The 23149-nt window shown below is 33.1% G+C and overlaps 4 protein-coding genes across 4 annotated transcripts; 2 read left to right on the top strand and 2 right to left on the bottom strand.

The window, feature by feature from the left end:
• Positions 1-805: 805 nt before the first annotated feature.
• On the top strand, positions 806-3543 carry LOTGIDRAFT_233310 (hypothetical protein). The gene is made up of 3 exons (XM_009059109.1): positions 806-866; positions 984-1017; positions 1852-3543. The coding sequence occupies exon 3, from the start codon at positions 1924-1926 to the stop codon at positions 3145-3147; it is 1224 nt and encodes a 407-aa protein (XP_009057357.1). The 5' UTR covers positions 806-866; positions 984-1017; positions 1852-1923; the 3' UTR covers positions 3148-3543.
• Positions 3544-5440: 1897 nt separating this feature from the next.
• LOTGIDRAFT_82870 (hypothetical protein) lies at positions 5441-10462 on the bottom strand (the record flags this gene model as incomplete). The annotated part of the gene is made up of 9 exons (XM_009058984.1): positions 5441-5569; positions 6000-6116; positions 6572-6674; positions 7237-7356; positions 8082-8225; positions 8411-8527; positions 9182-9247; positions 9901-9943; positions 10291-10462. Coding segments are annotated over 9 exons (1011 nt in total), but the record flags the coding sequence as incomplete, so codon positions are not given.
• Positions 10463-11731: 1269 nt separating this feature from the next.
• Positions 11732-13956, top strand: LOTGIDRAFT_217203 (hypothetical protein; the record flags this gene model as incomplete). Its single annotated transcript, XM_009059110.1, has 1 exon — positions 11732-13956. The coding sequence occupies one exon, from the start codon at positions 11735-11737 to the stop codon at positions 13415-13417; it is 1683 nt and encodes a 560-aa protein (XP_009057358.1). The 3' UTR covers positions 13418-13956.
• Positions 13957-21847: 7891 nt separating this feature from the next.
• Positions 21848-22393, bottom strand: LOTGIDRAFT_121495 (hypothetical protein; the record flags this gene model as incomplete). Its single annotated transcript, XM_009059111.1, has 1 exon — positions 21848-22393. The coding sequence occupies one exon, from the start codon at positions 22391-22393 to the stop codon at positions 21848-21850; it is 546 nt and encodes a 181-aa protein (XP_009057359.1).
• Positions 22394-23149: the final 756 nt, after the last annotated feature.

Raw genomic sequence — 23149 nt, forward strand, 5'->3', positions numbered from 1 at the left:
AAGCTTGCCGATTAAATCTAAATTTATAATTGAAAACTGTCAATTTTAAATCAACAACGCAATTTTAACAAGCCTTTAAATTTTGACGGTTCTAACAGTCCAAGACACTAGAGAAGTATTGACAGTTATAACTTTTTTTTATTGTCCTGGTTAAATTTTTTTTTTTTTGTGATGTTCCGTTTTGACTGAAACCTATTTTGACGGAGGAATTTTTGGGTAGCGATTGTGCAGTCAAATATAGGTTGTTGTAAACAGTCACCTTTCTTGACAGCACATTAAAATAAAAAAAAAAACAACATACATTATTTTTATCAAAATGACTAAAAATGCCTTCACTTTTTACTGTCATGAAAGTTGAATGTGGAATGAGAAAGCGACTGCCCTTCTCTATCACTATATGTACATTAAAAGTCTGGGAAAGAATTAGAAATCTTATCCAACAATGTAACAATTTACTTTGATTTAGATGGTTTGAGTTGGCATATCAAAGACACCAAAAAGTAATTTATCATAATAACAGAAAGTGGTAGGGCCTACAGCTTGATTTGGATCATTCTAAGTCTACCCATCGTTTGTACTGATGTGAAGAAAAGGAAATGGTCAGGTGTAGCTATTTAAAGTGTATTTCATAATCTTGTGTATTTTATTTTGGATATTATTTATGCTTTGTTTACCATTTTTGCTGACTGTCAACTTTCAAGCAAGTTCCCCGCCAAATTGTATTTCACATTTTGTACGATACTTTACGAGAAAATGGGGAGTCGTACAATTTCTAAAATTTGCGGAAACGAAAAGGCGGAAGCGTGAACAACATGGCAACTAATATCTATGATAGCAACGGGTGAAAGATGATTTTCGAGTAAAATGCAAGTGTTCTTGTGACTTTTTCAATCGAAGAAGAAACTTCATAAGCTCTACATACAGAAATAGTAACGAAATAGCTTATCATAATCACACAACCTAAACATTTGTTTTTTTAACAGGGTAAGCAAAGTGAAACAGGTATAAATTTATCAGGTAAATATATAGGACTCTATTCTCTATGATTTGCAAACTCTATCAAACGTTTTACATTTTGATTAAATTTTATATTTATATATCTTTATTAAGATGAATCTACTCTACCCTACTCGTTGACTTGGATTCAACAGGTGAAATGATGATTTATCAAGCTTGTAGAATGAAATATTTTTGTCACTCTTAAAAGGTGTCTTCTTACGGTACCTCATTTATATTATACAACACAACAGCATAGAGTGATACTTTAGCTAATACTTATATTATAAGAACAAGCTTAGATGTTCTACCAGCCTTCTGCTGGTACTGGTAGTGTCCAATGTTATGTTACTTGCAATTTGAAGAAGCTCCCTGTCAACCTGGTTATCCCTTCTGAGTATATTTGCTAGCTGTAATATTGACATATTTTTGTTAAAACTCAATCACTGACTGTTTATCTAAATTAAAGAAATAGGTGTGGCATTTTGGGGGGTTGATTTTAGTTTTGAATATACGTAGAAATAGTCTTCCTAAAGTACTAAAATGTACTAAAAATATCTCAAACTGGGAATTTTACTCGCTATTTCTATATACCGGTATATCTTTTCTATTATATCACAGAGTATCTTAAATTGACGAGTTGTCATTTTAACTTTCACAAATAATTCTGGACACATATGGATTTCGACAGTGAGATGTAAACACTATTTCTGATTGGCTTAGCTTAATAGTTCCCCTGTTTCTGAAACTAAGGTACTATTGGTAAAAAAATGGGCTTGATATTTGTATTAAAAGAATTCAATTAGGCCTATAAGCTTTAAGAGTAAGTTATAATCTATCTTTTTTCATTTTCAGCTGAAGCTACTCCAATCGGACATCTTTGTTGGACATCTTTTTGAATGGTAAAGGCCTTTACATGATATTACTATGAGGCTACCGGTACTTAAATACAGATTGCTTTTTTATGCGTTTGGAATTATTGCTTTTATCGCCATTAACAAAATCATCAATGCCTCAAACCGAGAAGTGACACGTACAGAGAGGTTTTTATCCAAAAACTGGGCCACCGAAAACTGCGTTACAGAATGGTCCAAACAAATTAAAATATGCAATGGTGAATTTGCTATTTTAAATAATGTGCTACTAGAGCCATTTAACAGCGACAGAACTGATCCAAATCCAGATCCAAAGTTTACAATCAAATGCGATTCATTACCAGACGTCAAATTTCAACGTGAAAATCATTTAAATAAGTGGTATGATAACATAATTTGCACTCCAAATGATGTTGTTCAGACGAAAATACCAGTGGAAAACCATTTGACCATAATGGTCCGTAGGTATGAATATGCAAATCTCTACCATACCATGACTGACTTTTACAATGTCTTTATTCTAATTAAAGAACTAGGGGCTTCTTTCAATGACACAAACATTCTGTTGTGGGATTATCATCCATCTGGATTATTGGATGACACATGGCTGGTTCTTTTCAATCGAGTTTATTCTATCGAAGATGTCCGACCTAAAAAAGTATTGAAAAAGTTAGTTTGGGGCATCATTGGTTACAACAGTCCAATGAGTGCCTTTCATCTTCCCAGAATTCCATTAGTCGAAGATTTTAGTGAATTTTTTCTCTCGCGCTACGAGATAAGACCCAAATTAAAATTGAGTTGTGAGCGATTAAATATTCTATTTATTTGGAGACATGATTATGTGGCACATCCCAATAATCCATCTGGCTTGATCCAGCGGAAAATTTTAAACGAACAAGAAATTTTAAGGGCAGTGCAGAAGTCAAATCCACGTCATTCTGTTGAAGGTGTGCAACTGGATGTGCTGCCAATGAGAAAGCAGTTACAGCTGATAGCGCATACTGATATATTAGTAGGAATGCATGGCGCTGGCTTAACCAACACATTATTTCTGCCCAAGCATGCAGGTTTGATAGAACTCTTTCCATACGTCGTATTTCAAAGTAAATGGGTTGGTGCATACCTCCATTTTGAATCCATAGCAAGATGGCGGAAGTTGAAATATATACCATGGAGAAATCCAGATAAAGATAATCAATACCAACAATACAATACTAAAATACATCCTGATGTTGTTACAGATCTAGTATCTCAAATGAAAGCTCAAATTTGCTAGGGAAACACAATGGCACAGTCGGTAGACACTTGCCCTCTAACCTGAAGGTCCAGTGTATTGGCATTGTCCATGTCCATCCTTCCATCCATTGCTCGTTAACACTCTCTGAAGCACAATTCTTGATGGGTTTTGATAAAACTTGGTGTGTGTGTTTGTTATCACTCAAGAATGAAGAAGAATCAAAAATATTTAGTATGAGATATGGCACTTGTTCTTGAAAGTGCATTCAAATTATGTATTATAGAAAGCTTTAATATCAAACCATATTTAAGGAAATAGATATTATGACTGTAGATATATATATATATATATATTGATAGTTTATTTGTTTTATGATTTTTTAAAATTATGTTTGTTGAATCCATTTAAAAAAATTTTTTGATAAAGAACTAATGTTATTCGCTGTGATTTTTACTTAAAGATGGGTTTCCTTATTTTTTTTAGTGTCAAATTAAGCAAACTATTTGATTAATTGGTGTTTCTAATGAATTATCATGTATTCTTAATCATATCATTATGTTCTTATTGCGTGTAATTAAGAGTTTTAACCAATCATAAATGCTCATGTATGTACAGTCTGGATAAACAAAAAAAGAAATATTGACCTTTCTTGATCGGTCACTCATTGGAATTCTGCTTGAAATTCTCTTCTAATTATGAATTAATTATGAACATGTGAGAAAAACTGGTATTTTTCCAAGCCATTAGAACACCTCGACTTTCTATTCATATAAGTATTAGCATTTTCATTTTCATAAATAAAAAATTTCATAAATGAAAATAAGGAAACCCATCTTTATATAAAGAACTGTGCTTGCACCATGGCAATTTTCTATAAGCCCCTTATTCATGTCCCTTGCTGGCATTGAACTCTTTCTTATTCATGTTGAAATCCCAAAGCTCTGCTCACTCTCTATGCCATTAAGCTATTGAGGTAGGATGTCCAGTTGACCTTAAATTCCTAAAAAATCCTAATTTTTTTTCAGCTTTGCTAAAATTCTTTAAAAAATGTTAAAATTAAGGGGAAACTTTCAAAAAGCCAATTCCTATTTTTTTTTGTATTTCAAGTGGGGATCATTGTACCTCGTCAACAGGAATGTCTTGTATCGATACTTGGCGATACCTTTTATTCCATAAAAAGTGGGGATTTTCATAAGTTGTGTTATGATATAACAATTTTTTTTCACTGAAATAGTTAAGAACTTTTTAAAGGACAGTGAACGCTAACCACTAACCGCTAACTATATTACCAAATATCACAGTTATAAAGTTATAAATATAGCAACTTTGAAGATAAAATGTTAATGAAAAAAACGTCTAATCGTTCGGATGGGACAATAAACCGAGGCCCCGTGCTCTACAGATTGTGCACGTTAAAGATCTCTAGACAGTTGGAAATCGAAAAAGAGCAGGCTAATGCCACTGTCCTGACAAAATTTCCCTCAGTGCACCCTGTAAGGCATCGCCCGTGTTCATTAGCCCACATGGTACAGAAAAGTAGGACGTAAAACTCCATTCATTTCAATTCATTTTTTTAATATAAGTTTAACTTACAATATAAAACAAAGCATGTGACAGATTCTGTGGTTAAATTTCAATACCACATTATTCTCAAAATATTATACAGGATTTATTAAACCCCCTATGCCACATAGCCCAAGCTCTGAATCTTGTCATACTACAAATCCTTATTACAATTTACACTGTAAATCAGATCTTTCTACTACAATCTGTTGGTTGGTAAATAACAAGTTATCATCTGCTTCAAACAGAAGCTGATATTAAGGTAGTTTTCTTGGCATGGTACTTCAGACTCTCTCTCATAGAATGTAGCCATGACAACATCAGCTACCCTACCAACCACATATCTCATAATAGCAGGGTAGATATAGCTAGATCTATTCCCTTCAGCTTTCAGAGTTCAAAGTTCTTATGTGTACTTTATTATTCCACAATTTATTGAGTTTATAAGGGTAAATCAGTTTTTGTATCCGAGCAAACCCGTCTGCTCAGCATAACTGCAAACTGGTTTAACACATCTTTCCTTATTTCCAATCTTTTATGAATATTGCTTAGAAGGATTGAGACTTATTCGTCCACTAGAGGGGGCTTGGTGTGATAAAATACGCCCGACGTCAACTGTACCAGATGATAATGGCGGTGGTTGATTAGTTGGTATGGTATATGGAGTAAACTGAGAAACAGGAAGTGAGCTTAGAGGTGGTGATTGAGGTCTATGAGGTGACGCCACTGGCATGAAGGAAGGTGATGACATCATACTATATCCGGTTGATCTTGTCCAATCATCTTTAAAGATTTGAATAGTTAATAGGGAGACTAGATTTGATAGTCGACTATAAACATGAGCTAAGACTAACTGTTCATCTGCGTCTCTTCTCACTCGAACTTGCACTGACCCTGCCTAGAAATTAGAAAGGTCAAAGAAATAAGATTAGGGGTTCAGCTGGGAATATGTGACGCAAACAAAAGGTACAATCCAATAGGCATAAGACTAGTTTTTCAAATCCAATGGAACTGAATAGTGTACCGAACTTAGTTGTAACAGCTGTTCAGAATTAGCCTAGTTTGATTCGATTGGTTAAAACAGAGGTCATCAGGTTAGGGCAAAAGTTATTCATAAGAAGGAGGTTGTTAGACCTTAACTGGAGTGGCCAATAGAGACTCAATAGTCGATTGTAAAGGGGACACACTGCACAGGCTACCAATTCAACGTCATTTGCTCTTGAATTATCCAAAGATTGCATAGGATATGAACTTCAATGCCTATATAATAGGCTTATTGGCAATCAACCATTCATGAAGGAAAAGTACCAAAGATTCTAGAAACATACCAAAGAACCAAAAGACAAAGTCCAAAAGTGCTCTTGTCTGAATTCTAAAACACCATCTAAAGTTGAAGCTTCCCTTAAAACTTTATCAAGTTGACCAAGAATATGTGATGGGGTTGTCTGAAATAAAGTGAAGACATGACTGAAGTTGCAGACACACAAGCGGTCTTGGTCGGAGATTAGAGTCTTGTCTTGAGTTTCAACTACTCGCACGGGCACAAAAGGGGACAAAAATCACCAGTCGGTCGTTTTCCACCTTATCGATAATCACGTGTGGAGTGTGCAATTGACAGAAAAATGAATCTGATTGGATGATGACGGTCTGTCTTGCAGACAATAAAACTATCGGAGACAATTATCAAACTTGTTTGATATTATAAATCATGTCCTTTCAAGTGCACGCTCTGCATGTGTCGTTGAAGCACTGGCACATACAAGATTCGAGTCGGAGAGACAAGAATCTCCGACCAAGATCGCTCGTGTGCCCGCACCTTTAAATTAACAAAGGTATACATGTTGAATATATTTTGATGAACATGGTTGGCTGGTGACACTCAGTTCTATACAGTACCTACCTGTAGTAATATTTTAGCTGTATAAATACTCATTGGTGCCATAGTACCAAACATCATAATAGCTATACCTACTGCAGCCCAAGTATCAGCTGAATAATATAGTCTACAAAAAATTAAAGTCTGAATTAGACAAATTCTATGGTTGGCATCGCCATTCAAGAATATACATAATATATTGAAAAAACAGTTTTGACAGAGGTCTGAAATTAAGTAAAATACTGCAGTGCTAACAAAAACTTATAGATTTGTGTTCACTGAGAGAAATGATTACATTATGTAAGGGTAAGGAAAGAGTGCGCATTATACACAGCCACATAAGCAGTAATTTGCTTTCAGACATCCACCTTATAGCTTGATTTGGATTGACCCATTGATTCCACTGACTATTTCTACATTCGTATCAACGGCTGCCATTGTCTGACAATAAGGCAGAAGGCAGAAGTTACATACGAGTTACAAAATATAGTTCTTCAGTAGTTAGTTATCTCCCTTGAAGACTATCCTAGACATAAGTCTGGGTGTCAGAGACTAGTCAGATGTCAACAATGGAAACAAAAATTAAGCTATTATCAAATGATATAATATTTGAAATCTGTTTTCATGATGCATACGAGGGTATTGTCAGACATAGCGAGACTTATTTACGATTGACTATTTCTACTCACTTGGTATCAATGAGAATATAGGTTATAAATAGTAACACACCACCAGTCAGAGCTATTAATAGAAACGGATTGACTCTTGGTAATAACATCTTCCTTAAACCTGGTACCACACTGCATAAACTGAAAATAAAAACATAAACCCTTACAATCTGACCCAAAATACCTCTCCTACAGTCTTAGCACATTTATTGGTAAATCAATTTTACTGATAATTTGAATATCAGGCTAAAAATTGTACAATAGTTTTATGCTTCGGGCAGCGCACGTATTTTTTCGCCTGATTAATTTGATTGAAATCGCCAGCGAACTTTTACGCCTGATCACGAAAGGACACATGTAGTAATGGAAAATTCGTGCGATAAAAAAAGCCTGTTTGCCCCCAGCATTAAAATGTCTTAGCATTGATAATAATATAATTTTGAACACACATTAACTCGATGAAATTTGTTTTTTCAGAGGATGATTTTCTGCCAAAATTTGGGACACAATTTCTCATATCAAATTTGTTTTCAATTTAGGGCCGGTGATGTTGGTTCAAGTTGATATCACGATATTAAGCATTAATATATCACAATATGGGTATATATCGTGATATTTTTCTTTTTGTTTTTTACTGATTTTTGAAAGAAAATTATGATCACGAAAATTTAACAATATATCATGATAATTAAAATATATCATGATAATTAAAATATATCACGATATGGCGATATTTCTGTATTTTTTAATCAGGCGATATCAGTAACAATATAAAATCCTATACTGGTATTTATCGTGATACCTGTATATTGCCCAGTCCTAATTCAATTCATGTAATATTAGGAAGAGTCCACTTGAGTTCTTACCTTTCACTCATATCAGAGACATGTTCTTGTAACCAACTAGAGCTAGAGGCTGCAGCAGTATGATTCATAGCTCTATTATTAACACCAAATGTTACTAGTAAATGTACAAAACAGGCAAATACTGTACCTACCAACAACCTTCCTCTGTAAACAAAGAAGAAATGGATTACCAAATGTTGATTTTACATTGTCCTGGGTCACAAAAAACAAAGCTGTGTAATTGGTGAAAAATCATACATTTTCACTCTTTGTCTTTTTGTCAAAATTTTTCGTTTTACGTTGTTTTTCAACAGAGCGCAATTAATTTCTAAAATTTCTAAAGAACTTACGTATGAATTTCTGGTTGTTGTAACAAAGCCTCGACACTTTCTTTAAAAATAAAAAATGACCCAAGTTGAGCCAACATTGTACTAGCAAACACCGCTAAAACTTCAAACCTTTCATAGCTGTAAAATAATTAAAAATGGCTATAAAATCAGTACATGTACATCTGTTTATCTGGTTTTGTTACTTAGAGTGTCATTAAAGGGATTATAATGAAAAGGAGTTTTCTGAATTTTTTATACGTACATCAATTTGCATCATTCCAATTTTCAATCAGATGTTCCTCTTTAGCAATTCCATTAACACTAAGTGTTTTATGACATCACCCCCACAAAATTTGCTTGTATCATATAAGACCTTTGCGAGGGTGACATCATAAAACACTTAGTTTTAGTGGAATTGCTAGGTATACAAAATTTAGAAAAACTCTTTACAATCCCTTTAAATGAAGTCAAACTATGGAAAAGTAGCTAGAAATTCATAATAATTCGTTAGTTAAAATGGAGCTGATTAGTTACTTCTCCTTAAAAGTGTAGTGATATAAAAGGAAATTCTACATTCTACATTTCTGCACCAATTTCGGCTAAATGAACAATGCTATGCAGTGTGCAATGAGTGAATTTGTGGTAGTATAGCAGCATTAGTCTAATCTTTTGCAATTGCCAATTACCAAAAATGTGCATAGCCTGTTGAACATGTGACCTCAGTTTACTGTACCATTCGAACAGTTAATGGACAAAAGTAAATATTTTTTTAATAGATTTTGTTTCACTCACCCAAAACTGAAAGCAGGAGATGGTCTTTGTATCTGAACCCATAAACTTATTAAACACGTAAGGATGCTGAAAATACAAACAGTGGCATATAATCATAATGTAACAATATAAATAAATTAATGATAAGGTAGATCTTAATATAACACATAAGAATGCTTAGGGATGCATATAGAGTCTCAATTTCCAATATTCAATGACATTGTGCTTGAAGATGAAATGATGCAAAAAGAAGTCATACTGGTAGATATTCTCTATACAAATATAAATGAAGCCTTTTACAAAGCCTTGTGTGATCGATGGGAACAATTGCTTTTAAGAGCCAAGTAATTTTTTCCCTGTTAAAGGGATAGTAAAAAGGTTTCTAAAATTTTTATGTGGATTGGGGACACGGATAGAATCAATTTGCATCATTTCAATTTTAAACGTTTGTGGTTCCTTCAATTCTATACAAACTTAGCAATTCATGACGTCACTAATCGCGATTATGCTTTGTGATTTTGCAATTAGTGACATAATAAAACGCTTAGGTTTAGTGGAATTGCAGGAACCACAGATGTCGGATTGAAAATTTAAATGGTGCATATTGATGCTATCTGTGTCCTTGATACACATAAAAATTTCAAAAAAACCTCTTTACAACCCCTTAAGAGAAATGAATTTAGATTTCAGCGATATTTGAAACTCAAGGTAATAATATGTGTATAAAAACGTAAACATACCTGAATATATCAAATATAGTAAGATATGTGTATGCTGTTAATGCTACAATAGAAAACAATATATATTATTATCACTTACTTCAGTTCTGTTTCCAAAATGAATATATGTAAATAGTCTTCAGAAGTACTAGAAATGTACGAAAAACCAATAATTCCTTTAAAAATACTTCAAACTAGGAATTTTACTCACTATTACTATATTGTCTTTTCAGAGTACAGAGTATCTTAAATTGATGAGTCATCATTTCAACATTCAAATGCAGATAATTCTGGACACACATGGATTTGAAAGTTCAAATTTCGACAGTGAGCTATGAACACTGATTAGACTAAAGTATGATTAGTTAAAACAAATAATGCATCTGTCCCTTTAAAATTAAAGATACATACCCATACTGTTTGTAGCATGACACCATAGTAACAATATAACAGTACTAATAATATTAAATATTAAAAATAAACAGATTTTCTTGGCTTCTGGTATTTGTAAGACTGAAATTATCTCCCTTTTTAACATACGGATGAAGGAAGGACGTGGTGTAAAAGGATGTATTGTTCCCTGAAAAAATACAAATGCGTTACTCTTTATTGATCAAAAATTGTCATCCTTTTGTTAAAAAAACCACCGATAAACTAATTTTATTTTGCCTTCGAGGTAGATTAAAGAGACATATGACCAGGGGGTTGATTTGGGTCTTGAATATATGTAAATAGTTTGCAGAAGTACTTGAAAAGTACGAAAATCGCATAATTTCTTCGAAAAAACCTCAGCTAGGATTTTCACTTTCTATTTCAATATATGTATGGCAGAGTCTCAAGAAACGTAGATAATTCTGGACACAGGTGGATTTGAAGGCTCAAATTTTGACGGCAAGCTGTTAACACCATTACTGATTAGCTTAGCTAAAAAATTCCCATTTCTGACAATAAGGTAAGATTGTTCAAACGGATTGTTCAAACGGATGGCAAACCTGATCTGCTAACTCATTGGCTAAGGCTTAAGTTCATTTCCCAAACGCCCAAAACATGAAAGTTCAATCTAATAAGGTCTACTTACAGAAGTATAGCCTGTTTCATGTCCTTCATGTAACAATGATCCTGTAAACAGAGATAAAATGTATATCTTAATTTTAGTTATGGAATACTATACAGTAATGTAGCAAACACTATCACTGGTGAAAATGGAACAGTAAACAATCATTTTTATTTTGGCTATACTGAAAAAGGCTGAATGGTGTAAGTTAGTTATTTTTAAGGATAAGTACTTAATTAACTGGATTATGGAGGAATTCTGTTGTATTTAATTAATTAATTATACTTTTCTTTTCTTATTGACAAAGTCTAACAATCTTAGAATGTGAGGTCACAGACACTCTTCAAGCTAATTAACAGATTAATCACCTGATTTGTTCAGATCAACAGTTACACTACTGCTTATAAGATCTGGGATTGAATTGTAACCACTCATTATTGGTGTTCACTTATAACTCAATTAACTTAAAAATACATCAACATCTGTAAATATTTCAACAAAGTAACACTCTTGTCGTGTTGTCAGTTGTAGAGTTGTCTTTCCATTTTTCATTGATGGTGGCAGTAAAGATTTTAGACCAACAAGGTCGCTTAAGTAACTCGTGGAATAAAAAAATCATTGTCAGAATTTTGATGTATTTACAATATTTATAGTTGATATTACAAACGTTAGTTACATAGAGAAATTCAACAAAAATTCAACACCTACGCACCTAAATTTGGTCATAATCTAAGATGATGAAATAGTTCTATTGCTTCGTTTCTGATTGAAAATTTAGGTTTATATTTAAGGGAAGCCAAAATGTCTGCGCCCGGCGACGAGGACGATGAAAGATTACTTACGACAGATTACTATTCCCTGCTTAATGTCAGTCGAGATGCCAAGGAAGATGAGATCACTAATGCCTTCAGACAGCTTAGTAAAATCTACCATCCTGACAAACATTATACTCCCAGGAAAAAGAAGCTGGCACAGAATCTGTTCACAAAAATCAAACATGCTCATGAAGTTTTGAAGGACAAACACAAAAGAGCAATATACGACATGTATGGGGAAAGTGGTTTGAGGACTGAAGATCTGGAAGTCATTTCAAGGACCAAATCACCAGCAGAAATCATTGCTGAATATGAACGGCTACAAAGAGAGAGGGAGGAGAGACGACTGGAACAACGAACCAATCCTAAAGGCAATATATCTGTTACTGTCAATGCTACAGACCTGTTTGACAGTTATGACAGTGAATATGATTATTACAGTGCATCTACATCTATTGACATTAGTGGTATGAGTGTATCTCAATCAGTCGAATGTCCATTAACTGTAAAAGATACTGTCATAATAGGTGGAGAGCTGAGCACCCACAATGGCACTGGTGATGGCATATTTGTTACAACATGGCGACGGTTAACATCAGATAAAAGCTGGGCGGAACTGGAAATGGGAGTTGGTGGACAAATGAGCGGAAGTGTCAAATTTTTCAGACAGATTTCTCCCCCCTGTTTTTTAACAATTGCAGGTGGATTGCAACAAGTAAGAGGTGGATTTAAACCAACCCTTGTTTCTCTATTAGCCTACCAATTTGATAAAAACCTTCAAGGGCGTATAACCTGGAATGCCCTAGCTCCATCATCAGTAGCCACCACCATAAGTTACAGCAGTGAAAAGAATCATGCATTATTTACCGTACACATTGGCATCAAGAATTCCTTCCTATCAGCAAGTTACACAAGAAAACTGCTTGAAGATGAGGGCAGGATTCGTGGAGCGTTTAGAATTGGTACTTATGGCTACGTTATAGAGTATGGTGTTGAGAAAAAAATCACTAAATTCAGTTTTTTGAAAGCAACAATGGTTGTTGGACTGCCTGTTGGAGTTGTGGTAAAGTTCCGATTAATGAGAGGCAATCAGACTTTTAATTTTAGAGTTAATTTGTCTGAGGGATTAAATCCATCTGCTGTTTTTTATGGAACTATTCTGCCATCACTTGCGTATTTTGGAATTCGGAAAATGATTATCATGCCATATCTTAAGCGCCAAAAAGAGAGAGATATAGAACGTAAGAGGTCTGAAAATGCCGAAAAATTGTCTGAAAGAAAAAAGGAAGCTGAATCTGCAATTGAATTAATGAAAGAAAGCTTTGAACGCTGTATAGAAATAGAAGAAAAGAAAAATGGTCTGATCATTATTCAGGCGTTGTACGGAAATCTGGAAGCGTCGGAAAGTTCGGAACTGTACATCGATGTTACGGTACCAGTACAAGTGTTAGTAAAGGAATCAAAATTAATATTAACAGACAATTCAACAAGGAGTTATCTCCCTGGATTTTACGATCCGTGTATTGGTGAAGACAACAAATTATTTATTCGATACAAATTTCATCATCGCTTACATCAAGTGACTCTTTCAGATAACGAGCCAATAAGATTGCCTCAGCAAAAACATTTTATGAAAGATGAGTTAGGAGGTTCAAGCACCCGATCATGATGTAGTGATTTGTGACAGCTCATTCTAAGACTACTTCAACGAGAATTCATTTAGTGCTTTGCTACGTATCTGGCAATTTCTTTAAAGCGACAGCTTTGCCATCTGTTTGACCTATCGTACCTTAGTCTCAGATAGAAGCAGGTATTTGTTAGCTAAGCTAATCAGTAATAGCAAAATCAGGATTTTAAGATATACAGTAATCTGATTGGATAATAAAACTAAATTTACCATTGATTTTAGTGATTGACCTATCAGATTACGGAACATAAAAATCATCTTTAGTTAAGTTTCCGAGAATAGGGTCACTGGACGTTAGCCTCACAAATATCTCTGTTCTACTTTATAATAGTACAGTTGCAATAGCCATTATTCAAACGTGTGTTCACATTTCTTTATGACTTAATAAAATGCAATTGGAATGCAATGTTGGTTGTGAACAATGTAGTATTATGAATGAACTTTTATTGTTGAACATTATCAAGATAATCGACCCCCTGTTATTGTATTAGTTTGAAGTAAATAAATGAAAAAAAAATGTTATTGTTTGTTGTTTTTTTTTTTGTTAATCCAAATATCATTTTTATATGATCCAAATTTGAAAACAAATAAAAAATATGCTCACAAATATTTTTAAGTCAGAAAAACGTTTTTTTTTTTTCGCTTTTCCATATGCATTCTTCATGAAATTTTTTTGCTCAAAACCTCATTGGAATAGGGCATTTTTGAGAGTGACTGATATCCCAATTGGACCTTGAAGCAAATTTTCAAAAGAAGTCACACTAATGATCTTATTTCACAAGTGACAGTAAACTAAGTTTTACTTAAAGATGGGTTTCCTTTTTCTAAATGTCAAATTAAGCAAACTATTTGATTGATTGGTGTTTCTAATGAATTATCATGTATTCTTCATCATATCATTATGTTCTTATTGCATATAATTAAGAGTTTTAACCAATCATAATTGTCCATGTATGTACAGTCTGGATAAACAAAAAGAATACTTTTTGACCTTTCTTGATCGGTCACTCTTCTAATTTAGCTAATTATGAATTAATTATTGACATGTGAGACAAACTGGTATTTTTCCAAGTCATTAGAACACGTCTACTTTCTATTCATATAAGTTTCCTTTTCATAAATGAAAATTAGGAAACCAATCTTTCACATGAAATCGGTTTCATAATTCAACATTCTTTTTGACAGGCTACAACCCTCCCTTTTCATAAAAAATTAAGAAAACAGTTATAAAATTCTAACTTTATACATAAAAACCTTAACAATAATAATTAAGATGATTCTATAAATGTACAAAATCAGACCCATGTTAATATTTGATTTCAAATATGGTAGACATCATAATTTTTAACACACAGCCATTTAGGTTAGTTATTTGAAGTCCAGTCTCATTTAGGCTACATATATACCCATTTTCACAAGTATATTATGTCCAATACCTTGACATCATAAGACATTTTTTGTATTGCAGAAGGATGTATATGGAGCAATTTATTTGAATACTGTCAATCAGAGCCCTCGAAAGAAAGAATGAATTGCATTTCTGTTGAGGAATTTGATTAGCATTGTTTGCTTGCCTACAATTTGATTAAATGGCTCCATATACAAGAACAGTGCCTAATGTCATGGGATTACACAGTTTGTAATACTGACATTGTGAAAATGTTCACAGTGTTTAATGCCTTGACATACCCTGTGAAGATGCATATAACCAAATCTGACAAGGAATTCTTATGAAGCCATTTTCAAAGCTAAAGCTGACTGTCAAATGCACCAATGTCAATTGAACACCATGATCACACAATTCTTTCACACTGTCAAATCACTTGTCAAATCAATATAACTTTTCTACTTTCTTATTAAAATGTACACCCCATGCTTTATAATCAGCGTCTTTGATGCCTTCAAACCCCATCTTATCAGCTGACCAATAAAAGGCTGAAAAATAAATGATCGAATGAATCAAATACAGCTTGGCCTCTGTGCAATAATTCCTGAATTAAATATTTTGCGATGAATGAAACTTAGTTTTAGTGGAATTGCAGGAACCACTGATTAAAAATTAGAATGATGCATTGATGCTGTTATACATTTCTAGTACTTCTGAAGACTATTAACATATATTCAAGACTCAAATCAACTCCCCAAAATGGCGCACCTATCCCTTTAAGTCATTAGCCTTCTTATTTGAAGAATAGGTAGATAATTATCATATACTTTGAAAGAAAAAGCTAACCTTTTAATACACGAGGATTTTTTTGATACATCATATATCTGTGGTCTGAAATAAAAAGTTATCAAAATTTATTATTGGAATAACATACTTATAGGCTTTTAAAGATGGGTTCCCTTATTTTCATTTATAAAAGTGAAAATTCTAAAACTTATATAAATAGAAAGTAGAGGTATTCTAATGGCTTGGAAAAATACCAGTTTGTCTCACATGTCCATAATTAATTCATAATTAGCTAAATTAGAAGAGAATTACCAGCAGAATTCCAATGAGTGACTGATCAATAATGGTCAAAAAGTCTTTTTTTTTTTGTTTATCCAGACTGTACATACATGAGCATTTATGATTGGTTAAAACTCCTAATTATATGCAATAAGAAAATAAAGATATGATTAAGAATACATGATAATTCATTAAAAACTCCAATTTGTCAAATAGTTTGCTTAATTTGACACTAAAAAAATAAGGAATCCCATCTTTAACCTATTATGAAGGAATGGAATTAAAACCATTTGTAAGAAAAACAAATTAAAACCATTTGTAAGAAAAACAAATTACAATCCATTTTGAACAGAGACTTTGTAGCATCTGGATAATCCAGGCAACAGTATTTGAATTATTGTAGAAAAAGACTTGCCATGAAAAAGTGAGTCTTTGAAGTCATGTTTTACAGCTTTCGATTAAGAACTTGTTTTTGCACTGTTTTATGCCGAATTACTTAATCAAGATGATTTTTAAATTAACTTTAAAAAGACAGATAAATACTGCCATCACAGTAATTAGGAATGCTTAGGTACAATAATTTAGTACTGTACAAGTTCTTTAAGACTAACATACCCTTGATAAATGATTTATCATAAATCATACAGCCTACTTACTTGGGAACCACATCACTTACCTTGACTACGATTCATTTTCCTCCATTGATAATAACAAAATCCAAAAAGCACTAATTCTCCAAAAAGGAAAGTCTTTAGACCCAGGAAAGAACCTTTTTTTGAGTAGGAATTCGCTCTTGGTTCCTTCATCAACATTTTGCAAGTACCGGTATTTTTATTTCTTCAATAGGCTTAATTCTTATAGTTGATATAACAAAACTGAAATTAAAATTAAAATAAGTAAATAAAATGATTACAATGATAACGTACCAGTATTAAGAAACGCAGGCTGAAATAGATCAAAACATTCGCATAACAACAGGTTTCATTTTCTCAAATTTATATCTGTGCAATTAATCAATTAATTGGTATCCTCTTACTTTAAAATTATTGCCGGAACCTGATAGCCTAATCTGGAATTGTGTACATATATATAGAGAATTTCCTGACTAAATCTTGCTTTTGGATAATGCAAATAAATATTAGGTAGCCTAAAGGTGTCATTAACTCATAATTTCCGATGATGACTGCGAACAGGGTATTTGCTGTTGTCTGTAGCAATGCACGTTCATTATAATTGTCCCTTTTAAAATAAGTTATGACAAATCACCTTTGTTTGTAAATTGGTCAAGGACTATCTTGATTCTTAATAATAAATTGGGTGTCACTTTAATGGTTCGTCAAATTCATTTTAATACAAATAATCGGATTTTAGTGGAAAGGTTACAAATTTCGTCAGAAGTTAACTCAGTTCAGTTATCTCCCTTGAGCCTCGACTAATTTTAGAAAACCCCAAAATGAGAAACGAAGATACAAAACTACGTTTAAAGATACAATAGGCCTACTTCGATTTTAAACATTAATTCAGATTAGAAAACTATCAACGTCTTAACAAACATCCATTTAAAGTAAGAAAAATGCTAAATTTTACTCTTCATTGTGTCATTTTTGTAGAAGCCTACAGACCACAACTAAAAGTCGAAATATTTTTAGTTTAAAACTTTCAGATAGGTCTAAGGGAAAAATTAGTTTTCATTAATTTGAGCACGTAAAAATCCATTTATTTTCGTTTTTCCAAATTACTCAAATCAGACCGCCCCTTTAATTTGAAAGAAAAAACAATAAATAAAAATAGATGAAAAAAATTCAATTCACAATTAAAAAAAACTGAATGGAATGAATATGTTTCCAGTTATTTTTCTTTTGTCACTAAGAAAACATTTTTATTTAGGTCTCGCATAAGTATGTTCGTAATTAGCCCACCAAACAGTGGAGAAAGTCTGAAGGGAGTCTATCCCCTAGAATTATGGTATGTGCCCTAACTGTATCTGTCTAGTAGGCCTAAAATTTATGAAAAATTTCAGAGGTGTGAATCTGAAATTCTCTGCAAAAATGGTTTTTTTTACTTAATATCTCATTTAAAGGAAGTAAAATGGATAGATTTTCCATGTCCTCAGAATCTGAAGTTATAAAACCTAAAGACCTCAGACTATGCTCTCATCACCATATCGAACACCACAGTTTGCAATTATCAGCGTATAGAAATAAAGGAGTTGCGTCCCCTTAACTGTAGTTAGTAAAAACTTTGCTAAACTATATCAAAGGTATGTTATAAACCGAAACAGCTGCCTCTATTCCAACCTCTGATAAATATTGTGCATTTTGGTGTAGAGACAGAAATCCTAGGCCTTGGTTTATGGGAATTTCTCCGCATCTCCGTGGTATCTTGATATTTGTGAGCGACATGGAGCGACTGGTGGTATCTGGGAGCGACTGATGTTATGTGGGAGCGACCTGGAGCGACTGGTGGTATCTGGGAGCGACTGATGGTATTTGGGGGCGACCTGGAGCGACTGGTGGTATCTGGGAGCGACTGATGGTATTTGGGAGCGACCTGGAGCGACTGGTGGTATCTGAGAGCGACTGATAGGATGATATTTGGGAGCGACCTGGATGGAGCGACTGCTGGTATCTGGGAGCGACTGGTGGTATCTTAAAGTGACTAGTAGTATCTTGGAGAGACTGATGGTATCTGGGAGCGACTGATGGTATCAGGGAGCGACTGATGGTATCTGGGAGCATCTGATGGTATTTAGGAGCGACCTGGAACGACTGATGGTATCTGGGAGCAACTGATGGTATCTGGGAGAGACTGGTGCATCTGGGAGCAACTCAGGTGTATCTGCTGGTTGTTAGGAGCGACTGATGGTCACTTTCATAGTCAGCTGTTATAATATATTCTGTCGTCAAATTCGAAAGGATATAATCGTACGATTTATAACAGTATTTGTCTGCTTCACTGATTCGAATATAAACTATTATAATTAAATTATTATACCATACTAATACATAATGTATAATTAAAATACAATGGATTTGATATTATAGGTATCATTAGTCAGACGACTAAGTGTCAATGATGTATTAATGAAAATTGAATCAGAAAAAATATTCTAATAATGTAACATATAAAACGAATTCGTATACAGTCGCTTTAGTATAGTATAAGATATTGCGATTTTTTTTCAAATCCAAACGTTGTCCTTAAGTTACTGAAACTCTAACTGTAGTAGGCATATTTTATTTTGGTGATGTATATTGTCAGTATATTCTACAGATCTAAGGAAAATCTTTTGAAAGCTTGCATAAGTTTCTTCAAAAAAAGCATGTTATATTGCGCATCTTGTAAGCAAACTTAAAGTCTGTAATTGCGTAACTTTAATTTCTACTGTAATACTACACTGTAAAAATCTTCCGTAAAATTAAAAGGTTGTAACGTAATAAAATCGAGAATATTTCCATTTTTCTTGCCATATTTCCACTGAACCAAGAAGACGAAAGGAAATTCTAATTGTTGAATTATTGTTATTCAAAAAAAGTATCTCATTTAAACCAAAGCAAAAGCTGTCTAACTAAATAGTTACAGTAGTACTACACTGTAAAAACCTTCCGTAAATTTAACTGTTTATTACGTAATACACTCGGGCATATCATTAAGTTAATATTCATAAATTACATTTAGTTTTGTTTCGTTACCAAAATAGAAAATTGGCCAAATCAGAAAAAAAATGTAATAATTGTGTCATTTTCGTTTATTATTATTCTGAATATAACGAAAATAAAATTCTAATTTTTCCATATCATATATATCTGCAAATGTTCGAGCTAAGAATTACATCCTGTGCCCCACCTTAACTAATTCCAAAATTTACCCATAGCCATAGAGATGGGCCGAAGTTATCAAATTCTGATATTTTCTGATATCTGTCCAATCGCAGAGTGTTTGATTACATTCTGACCCTACATACATTACACTACATTTGAATTTCAAACACGCACACACATACAAAAAACACTTCAGTGGACTAAAATATCTCGGAATAACCTTAACTGACCCTAGATTGACCCCGACATACACATGTGAAATATTATTCGAGCAGGCGATAAGAGGCGACCAACTGCGCAGGCCTTCATAATTCACGATGCAACTTTTTTTTTTATCGTTCCTTCCTTTCACGATAACATCTCCCATGAGGTTTTGAGTTGGTTTTTATTTCTCTCAAAGCAACTGCATGATTGGTTGACAGATAATCATTGAATAGCCATCCTTCTTGATCAATGTGACCTTTAACCTTTACCCTCGTGATGACCAACAGTCAAATAATGCTGTGGTTTATGAATGGTATTGCACACTGGCCTCGGATTCGATATTGTGCAGTATTGGTTGATATTTTTGCTACACATTTGAATGATTCTAGGCATAATTTAGATCGAATACATGCCACGTCAAGTCGAATATAGATAGGAGTTAACCTAAATCAATAAAAATTGTATAATGTCCATGTAAACACCGTCTTATCTCGCTCTATTTCTAGTAAATAATATTCTTAACAAGGTCACATGCTGATGGCTAAAACGAGGCTCTCACCTTTTGACCCTTAATGTAACTGCCTGTCCTTACGCAACCTTGGAGGCTTTCCCAGAATCGACCAATCGTAAGTTACCTAAGGTTCGTGATGTCACTGGCTCGTGAAATATTGACGTAGTGGTGTGGATGTAAGAAGCTCAGCGATTGGTTAGCTAACTTGAGTTACGTGATACGGGAAGCCGCATAGCATTAGGTTGGCCGAACAGGCGTCAAGCGAGGTCAATGTTGAAATTACACGAGAGAACGAGAGAGTGAACGAGAGGGAGGTGATTACGACTTGTTACGGAATTATTACAGCACGTTCTTGCAGCATATCACACATTAAGGTGAATTCAAGGGGGATAACTATTACATAACAGGAGGTAAGTTGCGCAATTTTTATCCGTTATTTTAACAGTGTTTGTTTACAGTGTATTTATTGAATTGAAGATGTTGTTTCTTTACTGAGTAACGGATTGTTGTTTACTGTTGGGCAACAATACACAGTTGACCTCGCATAGTGGACTGGCCGCCACTTAATATACTTTTACTTTGAGTTTTTACATTCGGCTATGATCTATAGGCCTAATATAATTAATGAAATTTTGAGAATTTTTTTCTCGTGTTTTTGACCAAAATTCTCTGTTTACCGAAATTGATGTGAATGACACAATCCAGTACTCTATAGAATTTTTTCCTATTATCATTTAAAAGAATTAAGTTATAAATTATCAATAATTTGAATATTATGTCGTAGAACATTTTTGAAAATGTGTAGGTTTATCCCATTTGAATTATGTTTATGCTAATAATTAATAACATCATGTTGAATCATTATGTTACTAATGACATAAGTTTTTTTTTATATCATGCTTTGATACTGCATTCCGGAAATAAATGACATTGATAGTCACGAATTACAATATCAAAGAATCATTTATGTGTATGATACGAAAGGATTATACCCATCAAAATTACCATTGATAAAAATACATGTATATAGGTATAATATTCATTGCTTTCGGCGTTAGAAGTGTAATATTTCGCCATCTAATTTGTCGTGTGTCGTGGATTTTTTTCTTGTTGATGTAAGCTTATGTTATTTTTTTCATTGAAAGTATTAGGTTTTTAAAGTATGCTTCCAGTTTTTAAGTATCATACTTCTAAGATTTGATTTAATCGTTAAAAGAAGTGGCGAAGCAGTTTTTAATTTTTAATTTTCTAGAACTTATAGATTTTTTCATGCTTCGTGAATATGTAAGTTTTGAAAATCATTATTATTTTTTTAATTGAAATTCTCACTAAATTTTCAGGTTTTCAAATTCTATTTTTAAAGTTTTGAAATTCGAATTTGTTCAGATCATCAAGTTTTGAATTCTCAGGGTTTCTCAAATTGTTTAAATAGATTTTGAAAGGTATTGAATTCTCATTAAGTTGTTAGGTATTGAAATTCTCATTGAATTCTTTGGTTTTGAAATTCTCATTTTATTCTTTGGTTTTGAAATTCTCATTTCATTCTTTGTTTTTGAAATTCTCATTGAATTCTTTGGTTTTGAAATTCTCATTTCATTCTTGAGTTTTGAAATTCTCATTCCATTCTTTGTTTTTGAAATTCTCATTCCATTCTTTGTTTTTGAAATTCTCATTGAATTCCTAGGTTTTGAAATTCTCATTTCATTCTTGGGTTTTGAGATTCTCATTTCATTCTTTGGTTTTGAAATTCTCATTTCAATCTTTGGTTTTGAAATTCTCATTTCATTCTTGGGTTTTGGAATTCCCATTGAATTCCTAGGTTTTGTAATTCTCATTTCATTCTTGAGTTTTGAGATTCTAATTTCATTCTTTGGTTTTGAAATTCTCATTTCAATCTTTGGTTTTGAAATTCTCATTTCAATCTTTGGTTTTGAAATTCTCATTTCATTCTTGGGTTTTGAAATTCTCATTGAATTCCTAGGTTTTGAAATTCTCATTCAATTCTGAGGTTTGAAATTTCAAAAACGACCCCACGGTAATGTCTTCACCCCAAGGAGCATGTTAATTTTGGTCAATTGAAATCAAGCTCGGCTGAAATATAGTTTTAATTAAAGTTTCATATTATCATTCATTATATTTAAACCTAATAACCTCAAAAAAGATGCATGATACACGAAGATTTCACGCATTGAATGATATCATTACGGGGTTTCATAATGTCATGAATATCACACCAGGTATTCTAGAACACCTGATAACACCCTGATCGATTATGTGGACATTTTACACTAAAATCAGTTAAATAGAGCGCATACATCCTGAACAATTAATCAAATACATATAGTATACTTAAGTGTAAAGAGTATCGATTAGTCAGTGTTGAATTCGTCCTAATAATTTTTAACACAAATATAACAGAACACCTGATGATATTCCGCTTCTGGTTTGGTTGTTCATGTTATATACCTAAAAGCAAGGTGTTTGTATATTATACAATGCATTGTGTATTTATTATATTATCAATGAACTTGGTGATACTGTTGCTATAATAGAACACCTGATGGCAACTAGCTTTTGGTTCTTCATGACTTATGAGTTATTTACAGATGCATTTGGTCATTTCAACGCCAAATAACACTCAAATATTATATAAAACAATGAATCAAATGATAATTTTACAAGGCCTGAACACCTGATGGCATTTCGCTTTTGTTTTTTGATAACGT

The sequence above is a fragment of the Lottia gigantea genome, assembly GCF_000327385.1.
Source record: "Lottia gigantea unplaced genomic scaffold LOTGIsca_37, whole genome shotgun sequence".
Classification (NCBI taxonomy): Eukaryota; Metazoa; Mollusca; class Gastropoda; family Lottiidae; genus Lottia; species Lottia gigantea.

What these genes read in the sequence shown, in the direction of transcription:
- LOTGIDRAFT_233310 (XM_009059109.1), top strand. Translation starts at nt 1,924, where the DNA reads ATGAGGCTACCGGTACTTAAATACAGATTGCTTTTTTATGCGTTTGGA.